We start from the raw sequence: 27,843 nt of genomic DNA, 5'->3' as shown, positions 1-27,843 counted from the left end.
TTGGTGCTGGATAGGGAGGCCTGGTGTGCTGCGATTCATGGGGTCGCAAAGAGTCGGACACGACTGAGCGACTGAACTGAACTGAACTGAAGTAGCAAAGACTTCTGCAGAGTCCCCCAGGGCTGGGGTCAGCTCAGAGCCTTCCTGGGTGACAGCAGCAGAGAGAAGCAACTTTGAAATTCCTGTGCCTCCTTCCTGCCTGGAGGTAGATTTCAGTGAAACCTTCCACACCACACAGGCTTGACAGTGTGCGTTCTCTTCCACCAGGTGCTTAGAAAGGCTCTACCTTGCGATGGCTGGGAATGTTGGAAGGATCTGCCCAGGATGGAGGAGGACTGTTTTACTCTGTGGTTACTTAATCACCATCGTTCAACCAACATTTCATCAAAACTTCCTACGTGGCAGGCACTGGGCTAAGTCTGGGGCACATAGTCATGATCAAGACCAATTCTGCCCTCATGGGCCTCCCGTGATGAGTTCCATCTCCCCATTGGGCAGCTCACAGCCTGTCCTCTGGATCAACCTGCTCTGCTAAACTCAGTTCAGCTCTGATTAAAATCCACCCATACCACCTCCTCTATCACCAAATATTCAAAGCTCAGTTCAGAGCTCTTGGGTCTAAGGGGAGAGGGTCATTTCCTTTAATGTGAATTTAAGAGGGAAGCCACCTCTGAGCATTTTTGCCAAAAAGGATAAATCTTTCCAAAAAAAAATGCTTGGAGAAACAAAAACAAGTGTGGGTGCTGCTGTGTTTCTATGCTGAGACCAAGGCCTGCCACGGCCAGAAACTGCAACAACCCCAACTCTCAAACAGAACCCTTCTGACATTTACTGCAAGAGCCCTTTATAAAGCTGCTGGCCTTGTCGATGACAGAGGAGTGACACACACCTTCCCCTGGCCAGAGGCCCAGATCACGGCACTCAGTCACAATTAAGAATTACAACTGGGCTCCAGTTTGCTCTGAACTTCAGAGGAACCTAAGACAACTTAGTGGCGACATATTTTAAATTCAGATGCACCGACCTGGCCCATTGTAAGATTTACCTTCCTTAAAATGTCTGTTTCTGGAATATGGGGCAGGGTGCTTGGGACTTGCAAGGTGAGGACACCACTTTTGTGGGGATGGAACTCCAGGTTAACCCAGGTCCAGGACTCCCAGGTCTGCTAACGAGCTGCATGGCTTTGGATCATTCGCTTAACTTTTCTGACCTTCAGTTTTCTATAAAATGGGACCAGCAAACCAGTTCACAAGTCTTTTACTCATGTCCAGGGGTGGCAAAAGGAAGAAATGCTTGGTAAGGGCAGGGCTGTTCAGAATGTCAGCTGATGTGTGCAGGGGGCAAAGCCAAGTAGCCTGAACCACGAGAAATTGGGACAGGCGCCCAGGCTTCCTGGCAGGCCACACTTAGTCAAACGTGAAGCGGCAGAGCTCAACTGACTACAAAATGTGTGCAGATAAAATGGAAAAATGAGTCATCAATAATACATCAGAAGCAGAAAGGGGAGTTAACAGAAATTAAGTTCCAATCCAACAGTGCACGCTGACAGAGAAGTCACTGGAGAAACCTCCAGCTGTGAACAGATGCCAGTGAAACCTGCATTCCCTCTTCTATCACACTCGCAGTCGAGCAGACTGGACCTACCTCTATTCTTGCCACCATCACCTGAACTTGGGTCCTCCCATCACACACCTGGGGCGTCTATAAGGCAGGTCACAGCTGTCCTGGCCCGGGGTCTCTCCCGGCTTCAGCCCCTCCTGCAGATGCCGTGAGGCTCCCCAGAGCACCTCCATGATCTTGTGTCTCATCTGTTTAAAAAGGAGCCTCCCGAGAAGGATAAAGGACAAAATCTACCTCTATGTTTGAATATTGAAGCCCTAAGCATCTTGACCAAAGCTGTCTTCTCTGTCCTTACCTCCTGCTACTAGAACTCCCTATTCCAGGGGCATCTGGCCTCCGTCTCAGGGTCTTTGATCAGGTGACTCTTTCACTCCAATGAAGAGAGCCCGCCTGTCCTTCAAGGCCCAGCTCAGTCCTTCTTCAAGTGAAAGCCACCCAGACAGACCCCTCTACTCCACAGGAAAATCCTGTCTGTGAATTGAGCACCGTGGTCTGTAGCTGAGATGTGTCATGCTACAGACAGCATCATGGAGATGTTGTCTCCAATTCACCACCCACCCCTTCTTTCTGAAACCATCTAAGCAGACTTTGTTGCCACCACTGTAGGGAAATGGCTCGTCAAAATGACTTAAAAAGGGAAAGTGAAGTCGCTCAGTCACGTCTGACTCTTTGCGACCCCACAGACTAGCCTACCAGGCTCCTCTGTCCATGGGATTTTCCAGGCAATAGTATTGAAGTGGACTGCCATTTCCTTCTCCAGGGGATCTTCCCAACCCAGGGCTTGAACCCTGGTCTCCCGCATTGTAGACAGACGCTTTACCGTCTGAGCCATGACTTGGGTGACGCTAAATGCACGATGGTCAGTCCCGACTTCTCACCTGATGTCACCCACCCCACTCCCCCACCCTTTCTCCAGGTGGCTCCCAGGTCACAGCTCTTGGTGTCTCCCCAGGGGGCAGGGGCTCCTTTTCTGTTTTCTATCCCTGACCTGCCCAGATCCCAAAAGTGGAGGGTTCTTGGGCTCAGTTCCAGACTCCCTTTTCTTCTCTATCTCCATTCACTTCTTGGGTGACCTCGTCCAGTCTCAAGGGTTAAAAACCTCCCATCTATGACAATGTTCAAGTTTATAGAAACATTTCCTGTCTCTCTCCTGAGCTCTAGATATTCACTGTCTATTCACTGCCTCCACTCAGGTGTCCAATGGAGATTTCAAACTAAAAAAATGCCCAAATAAAACTGATTTTACACCAGAGCTGCAACTCCATGTTTTAGTCAAAAACATTACAGTTGTTCATGGTGTCTCTCCTCTTCTTCTTACTCCTCACATCGTGTTCAAATCCTATGGAATCTACTCTTTTACTAGAATCAGAACCCAGCCACTTCTCCCACCTCACATCTACTCCCTGGTCTCGGCTTCCACTTCTGCAAGAAACATCCCATCATTGCTCCACTCAAAACCCTCCAGAGTTTCTATCTTACCTCAATAAAATTCTAAAATCGCTCATGAGATCTCATATTTTGGTGCATGGTTACTTCTCTGCTTGCTTCTGGTTACCCTCCCTGCTCAAGGGGTCCCACCCAAACAGCCTCCCTGTCTCTCTCCGAGCATCCATGGCATATTCCCACCCACCGGGCTCTCATCCTGCTTATGTGCAGAGGTTCTCCCCTAACCCATGATTCCTGCCATCCTTCTGGGTCCCTTATAAATGTCCTCCAATCTGTGGGGGTTTCTGGATCATCCAAACACCCCGCCCCTTCTGCCCAGACCCCGGCCCACACCGGGCTGGCTGCAAGTTGCTCTGCGGCCCGTGGCCTCATCATGTGTCTGTTCCCTGTTTGCTGCCTGTGTCTCCCTAAGAAAACCTCAGTTCTGTATGGATGGGGACTTGTTGGATTCACTGTTTGTCTTCCCCAGGCCTCAAGCAGTGCTTACTTGAGCAGGCATGAAATGAATCTTGGTTCAATAAGTAAGATCAAGTTTTACCATTTAGATCATTAAAAGCCTATTACTAGGAAAACTGGTATGAAACTCGGGAATCAGGTGAAACGTATTAGATAAAGCAACTTGGATGGGAAATACATTTCTCCTCATACTTCTCATGCAAAACACTTGCAGATTCTGTTTCTCCAATGTGCACATCTATCGATACAACGTGGAAGCGACCTTCTGACCATTGGTCTACATCATAAACAAGGCCAAGGGGACTAAACCATGAAAAGCACCCAACGGAGGGATCTGAAAAGGGCTCAGTCTCCTGACCCTTTTTAAGTATCCCCTTCTTTTTAGGGGATAAATGGACATTTTTAGAATTGTCTTGCTTACACAGCACCTAAACAAAAGGCAAACCTGTGCTGACCTCAATGAAACCCTTGAGATTTAACTGACTGTCCCATTTCACAAGTGCGCAGCACTGATGCCCTTCTAAGCTGCCGTGACCTCTAGCCCACTGTGCTGCACGGAGCCAGAGTCTCTAATGCAGTACTACAAGGAAACACAGAATCGGGGTGAAGATGCAGGGGCTCTCGCCTCGCTAAGGAGCTCCCTAGGCTCCTAGAATGAACCCTCTCTTCGGTCTGTGTGGTCTGGACTGCCTGCGTGGTCTGTGTGTCCAGGGCTTTCGATCTGAAACACTGCCCAGAGACTGTCTTGACAAGGGCTCAGGCCCTGCGTTGCTGGGAAGAGGGGCAGAAAACAAAGGAGCTGTTTTGGCAGGAGACACGGGCAGGCAATCCAGAAGGCCTGGGGGAGGATCTGGGCAGCTGAGGGGGGCTTAGGTTTAAACTGGGAGGCGGATTACTGGGCTGATGTGAACGGTGGGATGTGGAAACAGATGTAGACAAGTGATCTGTGTGCGACAGCCAGCTGGGGGTGTGCCCTGTGGTTCCTGTCCTCGGTGGGAAGAGATGGAAAGTTCAGGGCAGACAGCCTGGGACTGCCGGAACTGATGCACTAAAGAGACTGGGCCAGGATCGTACTCTTTAAATGCAGCTCTTCCATTTTGGTTTTGGTAGACAGTCACCTTAGAAGAGCTGGCAAGTGTATCCCCTACTGTGTCTGATCATGGACCTTTGTCACTAGGCTCAGCCAACACTGCCCTCAAACTGTGCTGCTCGGATACGGCAGATGTCATTAATATGCACGAGGGTATAACCATCAGGCCTGCCACTGACATTTTAGAGAACGCCAATCAGAAGAACCAGAGCAATTCCGGCATGGAACCAAAATCAGGGGCTCACGTGGAGGTCACAGTCTCTCAAGCTACCCTCTATGTCTCTCTCTGGGCCAAAGGAATTAGTTTCATAGCGTTGGGTCCAGGAGGCTCTCAGTCTGCTCTAGTTTGCTCTTAAAATCAACATCACAGGATGAAAAGTGGCAGGGTGGCAGCTTAAGATACCTGGGCACATGGGGCAGCAGCTGCCTTCCATGTTGATGGGCTCGATGCAGGGCAGCGGCGGGCAGCTGACGGTGGAGCAGAGGGTCTGGCCCTGCAGGCAGTAGCAGTGCGTGCAGCTGTCAATGTCCCAGCGCTCCTCGTCAGCATAGGCCTTCCCGCTGAAGTGGCACACCACCTTCTTTGGGATTGTGTCCTCTAGGGAAAAAAGAGGACACACGGTGGAGTCACTCCATGTGACAAGCACAACTTTTCAACATAGTTGAGACGTAAAGGGGATAGCACCACGCAATCACGGCACGCTCTGGGAGGCCCAGCGCTGGGTGAAAGCTCCGCTTCCCCAGTCCCCTGGTTCAGCAGACTCGTTGGAACACTCATCTTGTGGCCCAAACCTGCTCAAGGGCCATCCAGGCTGACGCAGGGTGGTAATTACAGCAACCAGCCAGGAAACGTGCTCACTGGCCAAGAGTCACTGGACTGCCATCGCAAAACATACAAACTCAATCACTGTATGGCTGGACATGCCACGTGAAAAAACTAAAACACAAATAGGTAAGGAGACGTGTTCAGAGGTTTTGTTCCAGGTGGAAAGAGATTAAAAAGTCCAGCTGAGTATCCTTATAGAAACAACTTCCATCTCTAGTTACTCTCTGCAATGAGATGATGTAGGCGAGGGGAAGGAATGACGATGGCCTCTCCCAGGGAGCCGGCAGGTTTCCTGCGCTCTCCCGCAGGGAACTCGGACTGAGATAACCATTTCCTTCATTTTACAGGAATGCTGGATGCTTTTCCCTCTCATCAACCAGGACATTCCTACTTCAAAAACAACCTTATCTCAATCTATTATTTCCAGCAAAGCATGGTTTGTGAAAACAATACATTTTTTAAGAGTCAGTTTTTGTATATAAGAATTTACACAAAATTGGCTCAGTCATGTCCAACTCTTTGCAACCCTATGGACTGTAGCCCACCAGGCTCCTCTGTCCACAGGGATTCTCCAGGCAATAATACTGGAGTGGGTTGCCATGCCTTTCTCCAGAGGATCTTCCCAACCCAGGGACTGAACCCAGGTCTCCTGCACTGCAGGCGGATTCTTGACCATCTAAGCCACCAGGGTGATGTAAGAATTTACAGTGTAACACATTCTGCTTTTTCCTCTGTCCCTCCCGGCTGTCCTTGTATCCTCCTTCCCCCAACCTTTTCCTTGAAAGTTCCTTTCTCTTTGATTCAACACCTTCTCCTGGTTTATCTGAACTTATTTCTAGTGGTCACATTCCCTCCAGAACTCAGAGTGGGGCCCAATGACCAGCAAAGCAGAGATGGGGTCAATCAATGGAGAGACACAGGATGGGGTGGGGCAGCCCCTCCCTGTCACTGGCCAGGCTGATAATGGGACGACTTATACTAACCTGGGGAAATTCTATGCTCAGCTTCTACTGGTAGCTCCACTCACCACTGCATGCATGCTAGGTCGCTTCAGCCATGCCCGATTCTGTGACGCTATGGACTGTAGTCCTCCACGCTCCTCAGTCCATGGGCTTCTCCAGGCAAGAATACTGGAGTGGGCTACCATATCCTCCTCCAGGGCATCTTCCTGACCCAGGGATCAAACCTATGTCTCTTACATCCCTGCACTGGCAGGCAGGTTCTTTACCACTAGTGCCACCTGGGAAGCCCATCACCACTGGTCACTAGTTAATGAAAAACTATAAAAGCATCTGGAAGGAAAGTTCCTTAGGAAAGAAGTGGGGTGGGGAGCTCACTTTCTCCCTGGAAGGCGTGTAGGAAGGTCTGGCCAGAGCGGTGTTTGCTGCCCAGGCACAAAGGACAGAACTCACAATGCCTGAGGGCAAGGAGGGACATTTCTGTGCAGGGTACCAGGCCCACACCCTCTGCAGTCAAGTGTTCCCGGGCGGCTGGAATCGCTCTGTGAACAGCCAGCAGGAAGCTTCCCATGGAGCTCTTCCAGAGAAGGATTACAGGCAGAAATATGTCTTTGGAATCCATATCCTCTTCTTACCAATCCCTCAAGCATATGCCCCTGATGGATGGCACCAATAATGTCTCATGACTCTAATATTTTGTGTTGCCAAAGACAGAAGTTTCGGTCAATAATGGAGTGTTATAAGTAATCGTGGAAATGAGTCTGTCAAGTATTTAAATGCATGATCTCTCTGCTTCCCAATGCTTTTTCACTATTTCTGTCATTATTGTTGCCTGAGGTTCAGTAAGGGAGACAGTTAAGTTCTAGTTGTAAAAATTCCACAGCAATAAGAGAAGAGACTCTGTATGATTTCAATATCTTTAGACCATGAATTTTTTGTACCTTTGTTTTAATCCCTGGATATGTTCCAGTATCTCTAGTTCACAGTCTGTGGGAACTTGATTTTGTATCCTGCTATTGTGTGAAAAATAAAAGTTCTAGTTGTAAGCAGAAATTCTTTTTCAATATCTCTTTAAAAATGTATTTCACTGTATCTGGGAATATTCCATAGAAAGGGCTCTGGTCCATGGACCACTAAGCTTAAAAATTCATTTGGAGGCTTTCATATCAAACTCATCGCAGAAGTTTTCACTAATCTGAAATCCTTAGAGGAGGTGATTTTATTAAGATACCCAAAATGTACACAGCGAATGGCTGAGCAGAATCACTTAATGAGCTTAATCCAAGTAATACACTGACCTCGAGCCAACACCTGATTGAGGACATTAAATTCGCCATCAAATCTATAGAGTCTATTATGCAGAGGATTCTTTATGAAAGGAAGCATTCCTTCATAAAGCAATATTACTGATTACATTTTCCATACACCTTGCAACAGCTCACACGATGGACCAATATCACTGCATAAAATTTGAGTAATGCATTACTGTGCAAGAACCTTCGAGGAGAAGGTTACAATGCTCACCTCATCTCATCCATCACTTTATCTACTTTGTGTTTCTCCTCCTAGAGGTGTTTTGCTAGTTCTTTTCTTAGAGAAGAGGCAGAAGACAATGAGAAAGAGCCACAGAAAGGATGAGGAGTCATTTTAATAAAAGAAGTTCATCTCAAGGCCAAGCACTGGTCTGTATTTTCTTAAGATCGAGGCAAAAACACCCATCACATCTTAAGACATTTAACTAATTAACGCTAATACAAGTCAGGTTAAAATTATCTATAATATTAAGATATTAAAATAGTAATTGTGTAAACATTATAAAGACATTCATTCGTTTATTCTACAAACATATATCATCAATGGGAAAAAAGACAGGACCTGGACCCTGAGCCAGAGGACTGAGCAAAAGTGGGGGAGAAAGGCTATGGTGACTGGGACTCCTCACCAGGTACCACGCAGCAGCCACTGTTTCATGAATTCAACGCGGAGCTGGAGAACACAACTCAGGGGGCAGAGCAACTAACTCTGCTGGGAGAACTGGGAGAGGCTTTGCCCAGGATTTGATGTTTTAGTTTTATTTGAGAGATGAGCAGAAGATGAAGAAGCTGGAAGGAAAGGTACTGAAAGCAGACAGTGGTGTGCCCAAGAGCCTGCCCCACTAGAAGGACAGTGAAAGGTGTCAGGGCTGCAGGCAGGACGGCTGCAGATGAAGTGGGGGTCAGATTGTAAAGGGCCACGAAGAACGATGACAGATTTAGATCCTTCCTGCATTGCAGGGGAGGGGCCTTAATCAGTTTTGTCTTCAAGAAGAGAACCCTAGAATATGACAGTTGCTGCTGCTGCTAAGTCGCTTCAGTCGTGTCCGACTCTGCGTGACCCCATAGACGGCAGCCCACCAGGCTCCGCCATCCCTGAGATTCTCCAGGCAAGAACACTGGAGTGGGTTGCCATTTCCTTCTCCAATGCATGAAAGTGAAACGTGAAAGTGAAGTCGCTCAGTCGTGTCCGACTCTTTGAGACCCCATGAACTACAGCCCACAGGCTCCTCCGCCCATGGGATTTGCCAGGCAAGAGTACTGGAGTGGGGTGCCATTGCCTTCTCCAGGAATATGACAGTACGGAAGCCTAAATGGGATTAGGAAGATGGGAACACTGTTGACAGGGATGTTCTACGGGCCTGGAGTGATGTGGAGACAGAGATGGTAATGCGGATACAGAGATGGTGAGAGGCAAAACGAGGTTTAGAGAGATTTCTAAGAAACAGTGGTCAGGATATGGATGGTGGGGGGACAGAGGCGTGAAGGATGACTCTGTTTCCTGAATGGGAAGTGATGCAGAAGTAATTCCAACGTATGAGTCACTTTCCTGCTTTAAGAAATAAACAGCTTGTGAGCCTGTCAAGGACCTCGTCAAGCCTTATCAAACCAGATATTCCAGTGGGTCAATCAGCGGTGCAGCGGTTAACCTTCAAACTCTCTGCTTTTCTGTATGAACGCAACCATGAAGCTGCCTCTAGGGCAGAACTGATTTGGGGCTCAACAAGTAAAAGTGGTGCCGACAAAGGTCAAGGCTATGGTTTTTCCAGTGGTCATGTATGGATGTAAGAGTCGGACAGTGAAGAAACCTGAGCACCAAAGAATTGATGCTTGTGAACTGTGGTGTTGGAGAAGACTCTTGAGAGTCCCTTGGACTGCAAGGAGATCCAACCAGTCCATCCTAAAGGAAATCAGTCCTGAATAGTCATTGGAAGGACTAATGCTGAAGCTGAAGTCCCAATATTTTGGCCACCTGATGCAAAGGGCTGGCTCATTAGAAAAGACCCTGATGCTGGGAAAGACTGAAGGCAGGAGGAGAGGGTGACCACAGAGGATGAGATGGTTGGATGGCATCACTGACTCGATGGACATGAGTTTGAACAAACTCCTGGAGTTGGTAATGGACAGGGAAGCCTGGCGTGTTGCAGTCCATGGGGTCACAAAGAGTCAGACATGACTGAGCGACTGCCTGACCTGAAGTAAAAGGGGGCACGTTTTAGTCCCCGGTGGTGAAGATGTGGGGTAACAGGCAAAGCTGGCAGTACCCCTCATGTATCTTTGCAAACCTTAAACGTCCTTGATCAAATAATTCTATTTTCAGTCAGCTGTCCCAAAGAAATAATCAGAAAAGACTTCAAATGGGTTGTTTACATAGACGTCCATCACAATATTATTTATAATAGCAAGAAATTAGGGGTGAAAAAAAAACCTGTGTCCAACAACCTGGGACTACTGAAATGACTCATGGTACAACCAGATATGAAAGAATACTGTGCAGCTATTAAAGTGCATCATGTGTAGTATAAGCTCAATCACAAAAAGAAAAATATAGAATTGTCTAGAAAGAAAGAAAAATGTTAACAGTAAGTAACCGTTAGAACCAAGGGTGAATTTTTCTTTTTTTTTTTTTCCTGCAATGGTTATGAGTTACTCTTGATAAAGGCAAAAATATTAAACTATCTCAAACAGACATGTCCATGCATTACCCACCTGCCCCCTCATCCCCAACACCGCCTCTCCCACCCCGACACACACACACACACACACACACACACACACACACTGAAGGAAAGAGCTTAGTCTAAGCTTGCTTCTAAAGAATATGGTCACATGTGTGGTGCTTTCTGAAGGCTGCTGACCCACTCTGAGGAATTTCAATGGACTGCAAGAAAAGAAATGAAACCATGGAAGACATGCCAGAGATCAAATGCTCAGCTGCAGCATAACTTGGTGTCTCTGTAACTACTCAATCAGTAACTTACTGTATGATATCACTGTCCCAAGGAGTATTCATAAAATGATAAAAGCAGAGAAACTACTCTGGCTGTTTTGGAAGGCAATGGGTTGAATGAATGAAGAATTTTGACTACATATTAGATGAAACTAAACTTTCTCATTTGATTTTGTTACAAAAATAAGTCTTTTTCTAAATTCAAGGAAGATGAAGAGTTCACAGCAGCAATATGACAACAAAACAGTGAAAGCCACTGATTGGGACCCAACACGCTGAAGCTGCAGCAGGCTCTATGCACAGGTGCTAAGGCAGAGTCAGGATGGTGGAGCCCCAAGAGTTTCAGGGGTCATAATGAAGCTCTTCCCCTCCAGGGAGGGGGCTGACTACCATGGACCCAATATCCAGTTGCTTCTACCAATTTATCTCTATTCCATTCAAGTTCTCAGCACATTGTCTTGGAAACATCTCACCTTCAACTTCAGTTCATTTTCAACAGAATTAACTTTGATTTGAGGTCAGGAAGCTCTCTTATTAGGTTCAAACAATGGGTGTAGGCGAGGGGTGGGCAGATGCCAGTCAACTGCTGGTGGAAAGCAGGAGCTGAGAATGCATCTCTCACTGGGGCTTCCCAGATGGTGTAGTGGTAAAGAATCCACCTGCCAATGCAGGAGACCCTGGTTCGATCCCTGGGTTGGGAAGATCCCCTAGAGAAGGAAATGGCAACCCACTCCAGTACTTTTGCCTGGAAAATTCCATGGACAGAGAAGCTGTCGGGTGAGTCCAGGGAATCAGAGAGTAGGACACAACGGAGCGACTGAGCACGCACACATGGATCCAAAAAAGATCTTTTAGAGGAACCTGATTGCAGGAACGAGATGTCTCAAGGCTTGCCCAGAAGTCTAAAACCAGTGTTCGGGCTTGTGTGCAGAACTCAGCTGGGCCACACAGCAAGATCTAAGATCCATATGCCCAGCACTCTCACAGCTGATCTCCTTACAGACTGCAAGTCCGAGGATGCAAATGGCAGAGATAAGACAGAGGGTTTTGAAAGGAGGATTTAGGGCCAAGCACTGAAGAAGAGAACTGTTGAGCATCTGTGGTACCCAGGCACCGTACTCAATAGCCCCTAAGGTTCAGCAACAGGAAGGAATCTAATGTAATCAAGCGGCAGGCAGTGGAGCCTGAATCTACTCCTGCCTCCATCTGACTGCAAAGCAAACCTCTTTCCCTGCCCTGCCTACATGCATGTTCAGTCGTGTCCGACTCTGTGACGCCATGGACTGTAGCCACTAGGCTCCTCTGATCATGAGATTTTGCAGGCAAGAAGGCTGGCGTGGGTTGCCATTTCCTCCTCCAGGGGATCTTCCCAACCCAGGGGTTGAACCCACGTCTCCTGGGTCTCCTGCATTGGCATGCAGGTTCTTTACCATTGAGCCGCCTGGGAGCTCTACCTAACAGCTCCCTCTCTTACCCTCCCAGGAACACACAGAGTCCTCTTCCTGTGGTCTTGACTATGCCTGGGCCTCTCTGAACAGTGGACGGCTTTTGGGCTTTCCAGCTTTTTCAGGTGGAGGTCAAGCTGAATCCAACGTGCTGACCCGGGGTGAGCCATGGTTAGCAGTGGACAGTTTACATCAGGGCCGGCCGGCTTGAGGATGCAGACTTCAGTCCAGGACAAGCCCCGTTTTCTTTTTTCAAAAGAAAAAAGTTCCCCCTGATGCTTGCAGCGGGTGGTTTTCTGTGATATCCTCAAATCTGATCAGTTCAAGTACAAAATCAATATATTTCATAACAGTACTGTTTGTTTCTTCAAATATACTTTAAAACAAAGCTACACTTAGGATGTGGGTTGGTCACCACTCTGTGGAATTTTCATGTGAAATAAATGAGGACTCCTGTTTTTGAAAAAAGCCTTGACTAATTTTTTCCAGGGTGGCTGCTATGTGGCCCAGATTAGACTAGCTTAGATTTTAGTTAATTAGATTTTGGTTAATGAGGCTTTATAGAAACATCTTTTCTTTAGACCAAATTTCATCTGAAAAGCCAATGATCTAAACAGAGGCCTGAAAATATGTTGTGAATTTCAGTGTCACTGATGGATCCCGGTGCTATTTCTTTTTTTTTAAATTTTAGTATAGCTGATTTATAACGTTGTGTCAATCTCAGCCGTACAGCAAAGTGACGAAGTTTTACATATACATACATTCATTTTAAAAAATATTTTTTTCCATTATGATTTATCCCAGGAGATTGGATTTAATTCCCTGTGTTACACAGTAGGAGCTTGTTGTTTATCCATTCTAAATGTAATAGTCTGCATCTACCAACTGCAAATTCTAGTCCAACACCCCCTCACACCCCCCCACCCAGCCCCTGCCCTCTTGGGAACCACAGGTCTGATCTCTACGTCCGTGAGCCTGTTTCTGTGTCGTAGACAGGTTCGTTTGTGTCAGAGTTTAGATACTACAAAGAAGTAATATCATAAACTTGTCTTTTTCCATCTGACTTCATTTAGTATGAGAATCTCTAGATCCATCCATGTTGCTGCAAATGTCCCTATTTCTCACATGCTCACTTCTTTTCTTGGATGGATCACGTTCTCCCACGGCACCTTTGGGTCAATTTGAGAAAAGCTCTGTCAATAAATTTTAGAAACGACGTGATTTACAGGGAGATATGGTGGCTAATTTACCCGATTTGAGGTTATAAATAATCAATCAAGTCATTGTAGTTTTTGGGGGAAAACAACACAGCCTAATTGAAAGTCCACATCAAAGCATTTTAAGTTTTAAGACTGAAGAGGGATATAGAAATAGAGACATGGGACCTATCCAACTAAAAGCATCGAATGGTTTATATCTGGTTATCGAGTGGGTTGTGCCAGTTCATTCTGTTGTATTCATGACTCCAAATAGCTGCTTATGCTGACAGTCACATTAGGTTTATTCTTCTATACCTAATAATAATCATAACCTCCACTCACTGACCGCCTACTCTGTCCTGGGCATGGCGCTAACCAAGCTTTTTGTTTTTTGTTTGTTTGGCTGTGCTGCAAGGCTTGTGGGGATCCCAGTTCCCTAATTCGCCAGGAACTGAACCCAGGCCCTTGGCAGTGAGAGTACAGAGTCCTAACCACTGGACCACCAGGGAATTCCCTAATGGAGCATTTTTTACGAGTCAATTTCACATGCTTTCCACAACCCAATGGAACAGGGTATGTTGGAATTCCACAGAAAACCGAGGCACAGAAAAAATAAGTAACTTGTGCAGGATGCATGACTAGGAAGTGGCAGGGCCAGAAGGGGAACCGCACACACCTCCATAGCTGCGTACCGTCTGCCTGCCGTGTCCCCAGTGGGATAACCTCAGGGGGGCATGCTCCTGGGCAGGGATCTGGGCCACACAAATAAAAGTGGCTACTGCTCATGACTCTGGAGAATGGGCACAGGCTTCTTGCCCCAACATCTGATGAGGCTGGAAGAGGTCTTTATAACTTCCCTGATGGCTCAGCAGGTAAAGAATTCGCCTGCAATGCAGGAGACATAGGTTCGATACCTAGATTGGGAAACTCCCCTGGAGGAGGAAATACTGGAAATGGCAACCTCTTCCAGCATTCTTGTCTGGAAAATCCCATGGACAAAGGAGCCTGGAGGGCTACAGTCCATGGGGTCACAAAGAGTTGACTGAGCATGTACATATGTCTTTGCCTTCAAAGGCAGATTACCCTTCAACCGACTGTATCAGACATCGGCACAGTCCTGACAAGATTGGAGATACAGTGGCTACTGAGGACTCGTGGTTCTTTTCAGGGTAGTTCCTATTTAACACTCCTCTCTCTCTCAAGGAAGAGGATTAGAGAAGAATGTTCCAAGGAAAGCGTGAGGTATGACACTAGTATAATAAGGCTTATTTTTAAAACAAACACATTAGGAGCTATATACTCAAACAAACGTGATGCCCTTCTAAAACAGTCATTGTCAAAAGCTACAAACATACTCCAGCAGTACTGCCCTCGCTCCATATGGCTTTGGAATTTTTCTTCTGCAAGGACATCCAGAGTCAAATTTTGAAACAAGCAAGGAAGACTGTTACTATTTTATGGCCACTCCTTGGTTGAGGTCAGCTTTGGTATTTGGTTCCTTAGGTCTGTCTGGCCTCTGCCTTATCCACTAGATTGGTTTGAAATGACTTTTAGCCTCTATCAGAAAGAAAGGTCCCTCCCTGCTAGAGGATGGAGGCTAATTCTGCATCAGTATCAGCACTGTGAGTCGCAGGGTGGGTGTTTAACTCACGGCACGATCAGACATACATCTTATATTTTTGGATTCAAACAGAAGCAACATTATCTTGCATTCTGACTACAATAAAAGACATGTGATCTCTTTCAGTGATAGAGTTTGGAAAATTCGGTGTGGTTTTTCTTTTTTTCCCCTTTTTCTTGATTCTGGTTATATGAAAAGAGAGGAGGAAGAAGTGATAAGATTTTGAAATGTGAACTCCTTTTGAACCGACCGCTCCCACCGCTTGACCCTTGCTGTTTCACTTCTTTTTAAGATAAGAAAAAAGGCTTCCCAGGCCATTCAAAGTTGGATTTTGCTTCTCCTCTTGAGCTATTTGACTAATTACACCATAAAGCTAATTAACAGCTGGGGAGAAACCTAGATACTAAAATTGGGTCCTTTTCCTCCTCTCTAAAAGTCCAATTTAGTCTCTCAGGAGCCACTGGCGCAGCATCAGGTGCTGCTCTGAATCTGACCATGGTGAAAAGAAAGGAGTTTCAGACTCCCTACTGCCTTTCCTCTGGCAAAGGTTCTAAAAAGTAAAATCTGCTAGAAACTGTATGACAGTTGGACTTTTCCATTTCTGCCAGGAGATAACTTCCCTACATAGGTGGTTCAGGTTCTAAATCTGGTTGTGGTAGGTCATGAAGTCAGAGTCTCAGTGTGGGAGTAACTTCCTGGGAGGAAGTTGGGTGGCTTTAGAAATGGCATCAGTTCTTTCAAATCTCCAGCGTACTATTTAGAGACCTGAAAAGTAATTTACTCTGGGATCCTCGTGGCCAAGAAGCTAAATGCAGCTCTTGCTTCTGGAGCAAGAAGTCCCATCAGAAGCATCCAGCCCAGCGGAGCAGTGGGTGCCTGTGCTCCCCACACCTCACTGTGGAGGGCGCCATGCTAGACACCAGGGACGGGGACGCAGCGCACACGGCCGGGAGGCGGGGGGCGGGGCGTTTCTGCCCTCCGGGAGATTCCTGGATCCCAGGGATCTTAGCAGCTTTATGTGATTTCAGGTCCAAACACATGTGCCAAATGACTTGGAGAAAACTGTGCCAACTCCAGGCCCTGCTAATAATAATACACTTCAAACTGATTTCTTAAGATTAAGGTTCGAGGAATTTAAAGAAAACTTTAGTGTAATCATTTAGGTAGGTGGAGAAAGGTACCGGTTACACTGCGCGTCATGTAAGACGAGAAGTGAGAGTGGAAAAGTCGGCAAGCATTTCCACTGACATGGCTGAGTTAGGGGAGCACAGAGGAGGTGGAAACTGCTGGCTAACTTTTACAAAGCGCCGAGAACCTACTATGACCTTACATTTCACTCTCCCTTAGCTGACAGGACACTGTGATCCCTGCCCTGTGATATACTCTGCATTTTTATATCCCAAGCTGGGCACACTTTATGATGGAGAATCAGTGGAATGCAGGTGCCTCCTGTTGGAGAAACTAGCTTTTTTTTGCTTTTACATAAAGTGGAGATAAACAGAAATCATAACGAAAAAGGAACCTGAGCAAATGAGCAGGTCACTAAGGAGTGGAGATATCTGTAGGCACAGAAGATGAAGACTGGTTTTGAGCATGCTGGTCTGCTGGAGCTCCAAAGACTGACAAGGAGCACAGAAGCGGAACTCAATCAAGTCTTACTGAAAGCAGGTGCAAGCAGCCTAGACAATTTCAGTGAGGCAGAGATCTAACACAGTTACTCCATCAGCAAGTGATAAAGCTTTTGGCTAAAAATACAAAAATAAAACTTACTGATTAATCTCAAAAACTGAGTACTTTAGCTTGTAACTTTTAGCTTCTAACAAAATACTTGCTCTTAATTCACTTACATAGAAAGAAAAAACTGAGACAACTGGTCACAGCACTGCCATGTAGGCTGACTCTTACCTCCATATACTGTGTTTTTTGGTGGGTTTTTTTTTTTTTTTTTTGGTGGAGGATGGGGGGCAGAGAAAGGTTATGGCAAGGAGAATGGTGGCTTGTACTTAAAGGTCCCGATCTCTATAATGTCTTCACTACTGGAAAGACAGATCTGCTCCTGGTTTTAGGACTTTTCCTGAAAGGCCCATTTTCTGCTTTTATTTTATTTCTTGGGATGAGAGTCCAGGTCTCTTTATAAAGGCCAAAAAAGGCTTTCAGGTTTCTTCAACATATTGGAAAGAATAGGTGCTGACATAGGGTTCCAAGTTAACAGAGAAATTATAAATTTTCCTGAGTTCCTACCAAACTGATAAACGCAGCGATCTCTGATTCCTGCTGCATGCAAAGAGGAGGGACTTTCTCAGCGATAGAACTTATTCATCCTTGTATAAGCATGTTATAGGTTGATTAAACACTTCTTGGATAGAAGTTCAAGGAAACATTCCATTTCGAACTTTAAAGAATATAAAGATTGACTCTTCTCTAGATTAAGAAAACTCTGAAGTAGAAGCCAGTGGGCTTCCCAGGGTGGCCAGTTTCTGCACCAGAGGAGTTTCTGTACTTACAGGAGGTGCTTCATCCCATTAGAGCCTGAGCTTGGTCAGTCTGCAGACTGACTTCAGGTCTGATTGCATTTTGTCACTGAAATATAATCCTGTTAAAGGGGGTACTCACCCCTCATTAGAGGGTGCACAATCAGGGCTGGCCCCTGGGCAGAAATCAGAGGCAAAAGGCACCTACTAATATTCTGCAAAGACCAGTGCCAGTCTCCCTTCTGTGCAACAGACATCTTTAAAATAAGAACACAGAGCCGAAGCTGAGATAAAGACATGCCACTCAGAAGTTTCCCCCAAGTTAACCAGAACAACTTGAATTTCTATTTACACAGCCAGGGGCCTGGAAAGGATACAGAAGTGAGAGGGGAAAGCTGCCTATGGGATAAGCAAGATGAGATGCTTCCTAGGGTGGAGGGCACGATCTAAACAAACTGAAATCAAACCCTGTTTATTTTTGTCACGACAACTTTAGACCAGTTCCAAAGTTAGTATAGTGCATGACAACCGAATGTTACCCGTCTTACACCCTCCAAACAATACACAGAAAAGCATCCCGCTTTCCTTTTGCTCAAATCACTCGGCACTGTCTGTGACCACCGGGGTCGCAGAGCAGGGGCCCCAGGGAGCTAGAGCTCTGAAGAACATGCAGGAAGCACTTGGGTGCCTCCCCTGATAGTAAACACAACATCTTTTGCTTCCAGTAATCACAGCGGATCCTGTACAACAAGTCCGTGGACGCCTCACATGGACTAGCCTCTCAATGCAAACAGAAAAATAAAGGAGCTCCCTCTCTCTTCTGTGTGATGTCCAGAGGCATGGAAGTTAAGTGAAGCTCTGAGGCCTGGGGGCCAGGCACTGCTACCACCCAGCTGCAAAACAGACCTTCAGGTAGCACGCTGCTTCCACTGGGGTCATGATAAGGTGACTGAGGGCATCATGGGCTATTTATTTAAGCTAGAAGTGTGCAGGATGAAGTATATCACCAAAGTGTTTTCTCAGATACTTGCGTCCTTCAGCAATTCATCACTGGGATGCGATATCCAGTTTCTCTTGCAGAAAGGTGGGTGCTGTATTTAGAGTGAGATATGAAGAGTCCCTGTGGTGTCTGTCACCTAGGTCAGGTGTACCATGTGTTCAAAGAGCTGTAACTCTGAGCCAATATATATTCATATCCTATTTACCATTTTAAGGAGCTTTCACATACTGGGCTTCCCTGGTGACTCAAATGGTAAAGAATCTGCCTGCAATGCAGAAGATCTGAGTTTGATCCCTGGGTCGGGAAGATCCCCTAGGGAAGGGAATGGCTAACCACTCCAGTATTCTTGTCTGGAGAATTCCATGGACAGAGGAGCCTGGCAGGTTACAGTCCATGGGGTCACAAAGAGATGGACATGACTGAGCAACAAACAGACTTCACATATGTATGGACTTTTCATAAATATGGTGGCTCAGACAATAAAGAATCTGCCTGCAATGCAGGAGACCCAGGTTCGATTCTTGGATGGGGAAGATTCCCTGGGGAAGGGAATGGCTACCCACACCATTATTCTTGCCTGGAAAATCCTATGGACAGAGGAGACGGATGGGGTATAGTCCATGGGGTCAGAAAGAAGCCAGACACAATAGAGTGACTAAGCATGCATGCACATATGTGTATCACTTAATTTTCACAGAACTTTAGTGAAGTATAGAACAATATTATTATTCTCATCTTACAGATGAGAAAACTGAGCAACAGTTGTCTTATCACCAAGACCTATAGGTAGAATGTGCCAGAGATGGGGTCGTAACACCTTGGCTTTAAAGTACATTCTCTTCCCAACACACAGAAGTTTTTAATTTTAGCAAAACATATTGGAGAAATAGCTATGAAAGTGTTCCAATGAAGATGCTAATATTATAGCATGATGGGTTAAAAATGCACAACATTTAGTCCTATGGATTGTATATCTTAGGGACGCCGTATTAACTATTTCCCGTTTGATTCTCGGGCTGAGTTAAATACACAATAATCAACAGATGTTCCAAAGAGATAGTATTTATATTTATCTCTAAAAGATACCTAAACAAACAAACATAAATCTAGGCAAAAACGAATGTAGTATGATAGACTGATATAAAGCACAGTCATTACCAAGTTGTAAGTCTTGGTAAGTCTCCTTACCAAGGAGAAATATTATTAATCATTTGCTAGTTAAGATCACTGTGGAGAGGAAATATAATGACACCAGTACAACTGAGTGCCAAGACAGCTGGACTCCACTTGAAAGCTCCAACTCAAATGTTAACATAAGACATATAAAAACATAAAAGTAGCTAATCTCTAATCAGACAGATGTTTTGATATAACCCACAAGAAAACCACTTTTTCATGTACCATCTATACTAGAACTCATTTTCACAGATCCTTAAAGATATGAGATACTTAAAGACACTTAAAAGATACTGATGACTTGAAGACATGTAATCAGAATATAATTTTGTTCACACCAAATTATGAAATAAATATGTGTGTGTGTAGACAAACACACAAAAGAAAAAGATGTAGTGACTCAGGGATTTCCAGCCAACAAACTTGGCTCTAAATATCTGACCTCAGATATTTTATAAAATAACATACAGCTACAAATAAATAAAAATGCTTGCCAATGCTACATTTCAAGACAATTCAGCAAGTCCTGTACATATGGACGAGTTCCATTCAGAGAGCAAATTCTAAGTCTAATTTGTTCATAAGTCCAGCAAAGTTAGCCTAGGTACCCAACTAACACAATCGGCTAAATAGTCTTCCCTGATGGCTCAGCAGGTAAAGAATCCATATGCAATGCAGGAGACACAGGAGACTTGGGTTTGATCCCTGGATCGGGAAGATTCTCTGAAGAAGGAAATGGCAACCCACTTCATTATTCTTGCCTGGGAAATCCCTTGGACAAAGGAGTCTGGTGGGTTACAGTCCCTGTGGTGGCAAAAGAGTCAGACACGACTGAGCAACTAAGCACGCATATAGTACTATAGCATAATGGGTTTATAATGCTTTTTACACAAATAATACATAAAAAACAGACACAAAGAAACAGAGATAACATTTTAATCTTACAGTACACTACCCTGGCAAGTACAGTACAGTGCCAGCTACATCACTGCTGCTTTTGTGCTTGTCTTTGGACATCCTGGGCTAGAAATAAATACACTGTACTTCTGTACTCTGTACAGTCCTATACAGTAAAGTACACAAGAACACAGCCACTTGTAGAGGACACATGAATGTGACAATGTATGCCAGACATGCTAACTGACGTGACTGAACACGTGAGTGCATGTTTTCATCTTTGAAAGTTTGCAGCTTAAAGGTTCATATGCTGGGGACTTACTGCATTCTCTGCACTGAGTCATACTTATGACTTGGCCCACACAAGATTTGCTTATTCAGCTCCTCATCTGGTGGGGGGGTCAGGGGGGACACCTGAACACCTACATTTCCAAAGTCATCAGGTATGCTGCAGCAGCGATATGGGCTTGAAGACCCCAAAGACTAAATGAAGAGAGACCTTTATGATCAATGTAGTGCCCTTTCTTTATATTTTATAGTATTACAGATAATATCTATAGTAATAGATATCATCGATCTTATAATGTTTTATATTACATAATGCAAATATAGTAGTTGGGAATATAACACTCGGGAATGACTGCGCTCCTGGACATGGTGCAGACCTGCTGGGTTGCTGACAGAAGACGCCAGTTTGGCCCTTGGCAGAAGCATCACCGACACAGACATCAGAGCAATGGTAATGTGTCAGGACAAGCGTCCCCTCAGGCACAGGAAGTGCTGGTGGTACACCACCTGCTGCCCTTTAGCAGTGATGGGATAAAGATATCACTGAAGCACTGAAATAATTTTTTTCTTCAGGAAGGTTCCAAAAAGGCACGTAGCATGTAGTCAGTGATAAGGCCCCAGATGCTACCTTGCAAGTCTGACATGAAGAAGGCATCTGCTCTTTCTAAGGAACCATGTGTCAAATCTGCCATCACACATTAAAATTCCTACCAGGCCTTTTATCCCCACCTGAGCTACATTCAAGTCATCTCTTGATTCTCATTCTCCGTTCTTTAAGCCATCATGACAGTCAAAAAGCCTATGAGAATAAAATCTCTAAGTTTGTACGTATTTGTGTAGGAAGCTAGAATAGAAAAAATTCAAGAATCTGAAGATGTTCCACTAAAATGATTGGGTAATTACTACTTAGCTTCTTTCCAGTACAAAGATGAATTCCTTAATGATGGGTATTATAAGTAATTAGACAAAGCTGTTCACTTTTCAAAATTAATCATCAATCCTTTTAATTATGTCTGTATTACACATTCTGTTAAATTAGTACACATAATATGAGGCCTTCACACATTAGAGAGAAGCATTATCATTGCACTTTACTGACTTGATAATTTATCTGAAAGGAACACCAAACATTTGTAATAATACTATGTTTAGCAGGATCACCCTTTTCAGTTCTCTTGTGGTAAGAAAAAAAGGCTACTTTACAAGATGAAAGCAAGAACACTTTTCTTCAGAGATTTTATCACTAAAAAAAGAAGTCAGATCAAAGGCAGGTATCCGGTTTTTTAGAAATCTGTATTTGATTGATTTGGAAGAAAATGCACCCAGGGAGGTGATCTGCAGTCATGGTGAGGTCAGCGCCGTAGGCTTGGCGGAGGTACACGTGACCCTGGGACCAGACTGCCTGGGTTAACAAGGAGCTGGGTTCACAGTGAGAAAGCCTGGAACAGGAGACAATGAAAGCACTGGTCCTTGGAGCCTGCTGAGAAGCCATTGGGAGCTTTATGCCATGCAGAATGATGGCATGCCCACTCTTCCCCTTTGCTCAGTGATGTGGATGGGGATGAAGACTTTGCCGGTGCGGCACAGCTGACAACTGCTCATAGGCATGCTACGGCTGCCTAGGCTTGGTGCCCTTACAGAGGGACCATGCTGATGGGAAGCTGACAAGAGAAGAAGTCTGGAGAGGTGAAGGGAGCAAACTGGAGGGTCAGAAAATCCTCAAATCGTAGTCATGAACTGAATCTGACTTCATGTGCTTGAGTATTAGCTGGGAGACAGAATGAAGCCCAATCTGAAAGGCTAATTGCAAGAAAGTATGACGCACACAGCGGAGAAGGCAACGGCACCCCACTCCGGTACTCTTGCCGGAAGGCTGCAGTCCATGGGGTCGCTGAGGGTAGGACACGACTAAGCGACTTCACTTTCACTTTCATGCACTGGAGAAGGAAATGGCAACCCACTCCAGTGTTCTTGCCTGGAGAATCCCAGGGACGGGGGAGCCTGGTGGGCTGCCGTCTATGGGGTCGCACAGAGTTGGACATGACTGAAGCGACTTAGCAGCAGCAGCAGCAGCAGCATGATGCCTACAGAGACTAATGACTATTTCAAGGCTTCCCAGGTGCCTCAGTGTAAAGAATCTGCTTGGATTAACAAGCAGGAGAACTGGGTTCCATCCCTGGGCTGGAGAAGTAGGAAATGGTCACCCACTCCAGTGTTCTTGCCTGTTGGAATCCCATGGACGGAGGAGCCTGGTGGGCTACAGTCCAACATTGAGTTGCAGAGAGTTGGACATGACTTGGCAACTAAATGATAACAACAATGACTATTTCAGAAATAAAACATGTATGAATAAATTAAGATGAATGTGAGGATAACAGCACACAGTATTACTCATCAACTGTTAAAGACCCCAAACATGTTTGGCAGAAGATACCTCATAGGTTTATATTATACAGTTATACCTGCATCAATGTGGCTGGGGCGGTGGGGGTGGGGACTGTTGTAACAGAATCAAAATTTCTACTCTGTCGTTATGAGTTTATGTGAACCACAATTTAGTGAAAGTGCCTATAATCTAATTTGAAATCAAAATCACAAATTGAGGCCAAACTGGTATTTTCCTCCCCACACTAAAGAAGAATGTACAGTCTAGATGCAGGAATTGGAATAGGAAAATATGAAAGCAAAAGCAAAAAAAAAAAAAAAAAGACAAAGAACACAGAATTCTAGGATATGCAGGTTTCTTTCCATAAGTATTGATTTGTTAAACTGGTTTTGTGAGACAGTAAAGTGATTTACTACTATCACATGGAAACACATTAATTAGTTGAGCAACTTACTAATCACATATTCACCATTAAGTAGCAAAACACAACAGGAACATTTTTATCTTAAAAAAAAAAAAAAATTCAGAGCATTTCAACACATGAGAAATTCACAGCTGGGTTTTTCCTCTGAAGGTTACAGAATTCTCAGGTTTCCTGGGCCTTGGTTTCCAACTATGATCCAAGTACTCCTGGTTGATTTATAAATTGTCTCCTTAGGACAGAAGTTTTGGTATTTCAGTATGTTGGTCCTGGCTGTACATTTCCGCCCCCTCTACCAATGCCCTGGTCTGAAATAGTGACCTGGTTACACTTTTCATTCAGATCTCATCAAAGACTATGCCATTTTTAACAAGATGAATGCCAGTCAACTCTCTGAGAAGATATGTAGCAGTAAGCTGGATGGATGCCTTGATACATTTTTGGCTTCCGCTTACAAGCTACAAAGCCAGCTTTGTAGGTATTACAGCAGATCTAGCATCCCTGTCACTAAGAGGTGGGGCAACCATAGGTCCCCACTGGCTTGGGACACTCCTGGTCTAGAGCCATGGTCCCATCAAAATTATGAACAGTCCCCACTTCACTCACAAAAGCACAGTTTAAAGAATAAACTGGATAGACAGTCACCCTATGAAAAGAAGAGAATCCATTTTCACACATTCCCTAACCATGACATGGATAAAATCAAGCTCTGTAAAATTCCTGAGACCAGAAATTGTGTTTTGAAATCTTTCCATCTCTCGTATACTAATGTGCAGAATAAGTGTTCAGAGGGCGTGACCCCACAGAGTGGCCGGAGGAGCTATCCTGAGAAGCTTGAGTGGTGGCCGATGGGCACCTGAGCACCATTTACTGACTCATCTACACGGGCTGCTACAAAGTCCTGTGGCCAGAGGATTTCCCCTCCTCCTCACGCATTTACCCCAAATATATGCACTGACTTGCATCTAGAAAGCATGCAAATACCTTCAACAATAAATGCGTGATGCCTGCCATTAATACAGCTTGCCTAATTTTTCACCTGCTAACTCTGACTATAGGTTCACAACTGGACTGAGATACGTCATTGTCTTTCACTTGACTTTATGAGTTTTACTTGAGACAGAAGCAATCAGAGAGAGTGAGAGCCTTGGGAGTAGGGACTGTGCTGTATTAGAGCTGCCAGCTGTCTGAGCCTCACCTTCGGGACTCCAGAACAGCATCTGGCTTGTGTGCATAGGACCAGTTTTGGTATAGATGTCTGGGGCTAATATACGTATGTCCTCTGATCGTAAGACGCATCCCGGTGGGTCACATGAAGGAGAGGGCTCTGACGTGACACAGGTCTCATTCTGTGTCCCTAGGTCCTCAACATGGACGACCGCATGGTCTAAATAGGATCAATTAAGTGTCAGCAGACAGAGGAAGAACTGGGAGTTTAAATCAGTATCTGGTATTTGGCTGATCTTAAGGTAGTGGCAAGCTTCAGGCACGAAGTGTACTCTGATATGAGACATGGTGGGTCTGTGGACAAAAAGACCACAGACAATAATAAGGTGAAGGAGGAGAGTTCTAACTCTAATAGTGAAAATCCCCAAATGCAAAGGAGCCCAGTAGAACTTGATGGCATTGTAACATTATGATATCCTCAGAAAGCATTTCTGTACTCTCAACATGTTTTACCTCGGGAATACACCTTTCACATCTTTGCTCCTCCTGTTGTGACCTACACTGGGCCTGTGTGGTATGTCAACCAGAAAAACGGATTTCAAAATTACTAACTGATCTACGCATATAGCTGTCAATAGAGAATTAGTGGTCGCTGGGCAGGAGAAACGATTTTTTTCTTGGTCTTACCTATGCAGTAGGGACAACACTGGCCTTTTCTCAACACAGGTCTTTCACAGGATACAGAAGGGCAAGACTCAGAGTAACAGCTAATGACGCTATCCATGCACACGCAGCTGGTACACACGTCGGGTTTCCAGGACTCAGCTGCCAGGAATATATCCCCTTCATCGTTTTTGCAGTAACTAGGCACACTGTCATTGTGGGATGAGGAAGGCTGGAGAGGTTCATCTGCAAAAGTGAACAGAAGGTCAGCAGTGGAAAGAAGATGCTGCAAGGCACCCACTGTGCAACACAGCGAGCCTCACTCTGCCCCACACGAAGCGCGCTCGCCCACCAGGCATTCGTGTATCTCCTTAAAACAGACTCAGGAACAAAAGAGCACGTCTGACTAGGACCAGGTCTGGGTTTTTTAAGCAAACAACAGACACAAAAGGTCTGTTGCAGAGATTCTGTTAGTTGTTTGCACAACATCCATGCTACCTTTTCTCCTTAGCATAACAAAATCCTGATTTGGGGGATGGGAGGTGGGTGGCTGAGGACTTGGACCACAAGGTTGATACGTCAGGTGGAACAATCTGCTCCTTCCTTTTCTCCTGCACAACTAGAGGCAGCTGTGTCACTAAGCTGTGGCTAATGGATTTACTGGTAATCAGGGGACCTCTGCGAAAGCTTTTGCTTCCCCCTTTTTCTTAAATATTTTTATTTTTGTTTTTGTGGCCACACCATGTGGTATGTGAGATCTTAGTTCCTCGACCAAGGACTGAACCTGACCCCCCTGCAGTGGGAGTGGAGTCTTAACCAATGGACCACGAGGGAAGTCCCAACTTTCCCTTCCTTAAAAGAAGGGCAGATGTAAAGCGACCCTTAACCTTCCAGCCTTGACTATGAGCCTGTGGCCTGTAGCTGTAATATCCTTCTCATACCTGTAAAGACAGGCCTTGCTATCACTAAGATACTAAATCGATGTGGTCAACATCTGGCTCCAAGCTTCCCACAATGCATGGAAAAGAAACCTCTACTTGTTTAAAAACTGAGCTGGGGTTTCTCCTATTTGCAGCCCCATGCAGTCCTAGCCAACCAACACCCAAACAGACTTCTAAACCTCATGTGACACTTCAATGTTCAGGCATTCACATTAATGGCTAAAAGGTGATGCAGAATGTAGTAACTCTTGAGGATGTACCCACAGAGAAACTAGCTGCAAGTCTTGTATGTTTTCCCTATGTACAGACAGACCAGAGGGTCTCGAAATCTTGCAACAACTTAACAGAAAAGATCGTTGCCAGAAAACCCTGGATATCTCTTTGGGTATTAGCATTCACTGAAATGACTTGAGAACTGTTAACTCAAGCAGAAAGCTGATGGGCTATAACAAAGGAAAGTACAAGCTGGTGAGGTTCCTGGTTGAGTAACGTCACTGACAAGGGAGCACTTCTAACAACCTCTGCGCTTGAGAGTCTAGAAGAGGCAGGATGGTCCCACCCAGCAATTCTTGAAGAGAATCCCATTTTCTCAGTGGACACAGTGACAGAAGTATCATCTGTTCTTCTCAGAATCAACTTCATGAAGTCTGCTCTTTAATAAACATGTAGTGATCACAGTCCTGCAGACGCTCTCAGCGTTCCACTTTCTGTCCCCCTCATGAAGACACCCTCTGGCAACAAGTATGGCTGGACAAGGAGAGTCTCTATGAGAAGTGGGGTAGCTGCTTTGTTTTGGGCTCTGAGACCAAATTGTGTAACTGTATCTCCTACTGCCAGTCCTGAAGGCAGCAATAGAGAAAGAACAGCCACTGGTTTCCACTGCTCCAAAAGTGCTCCAGGTTCAGTTAGGAAAACTGGATCACATGCATGTGAGTTAAAGATGGGAAGATGGGACTGCTTTCTCAGGGACCTTTTCTGGTCATCCATGTTGAGGGCTAAGTTCTTTTTAAGAGACTGACTGACGTTAACTTTTGATTTGGCTGGCAATCAGGGCAACTCACACTAGTCTACGTGAGGTTCTGCAAGCTGGCACGAGGTTTCTGTGGGTTATGACAGCTTAGCTCTTGCAAGCAACATCCAACCTGGTATCTGAAAACTCAGAAGAGGAAGCAGTGATGAAATCATGAACTAGCAGCTGAAACGAATATCCTACAGTCTGGAGGGGACCTCAGGGGACACAGGGGTGTGCCAGCAGAGCTGGAGTGAGACCTGCAGCTGAGATGCAGTGTCTGCCCCACGGGCAGGAGACTAACTGAAGCCTGATGAAGGTGTCATCTGGTATCTTGCCCACGGTATCTTCCTTTGTTGGGCATCTTTCCATTTTTAGGAAGAAAGGAGAACCCCTTTTTATACCTCTGATTCCAAATATTAACAAGTTACTGACTACAGACATATAAGTATGTTTTCTGTGACCCAAATATTATTGACTAGAGATGTTTCAATATTCA

General features: G+C 45.3%; 1 protein-coding gene across 3 annotated transcripts in view; it reads right to left on the bottom strand.

The window, feature by feature from the left end:
- CRIM1 (cysteine rich transmembrane BMP regulator 1) overlaps window positions 1–27,843 on the bottom strand; it is a 209,101-nt gene that overhangs the window by 9,304 nt on the left and 171,954 nt on the right. For 2 of the 3 annotated variants that reach the window (XM_061432066.1, XM_061432064.1), the window contains 2 exons: window positions 25,419–25,640; window positions 5,016–5,210 (listed from right to left, as the gene is read on the bottom strand). In XM_061432066.1, the coding sequence (XP_061288050.1) occupies window positions 5,016–5,210; window positions 25,419–25,640 (417 nt within the window). The remainder of the gene's footprint in view (window positions 1–5,015; window positions 5,211–25,418; window positions 25,641–27,843) is intronic. The other variant, XM_061432065.1, reaches the window with a different exon arrangement.

Source organism: Bos javanicus, chromosome 11, assembly GCF_032452875.1.
Source record: "Bos javanicus breed banteng chromosome 11, ARS-OSU_banteng_1.0, whole genome shotgun sequence".
In the NCBI taxonomy this organism is placed as follows: domain Eukaryota; kingdom Metazoa; phylum Chordata; class Mammalia; order Artiodactyla; family Bovidae; genus Bos; species Bos javanicus.
Note: the sequence above shows the minus strand (reverse complement) of the source record. Positions and strands in the feature narration are given on the sequence as shown.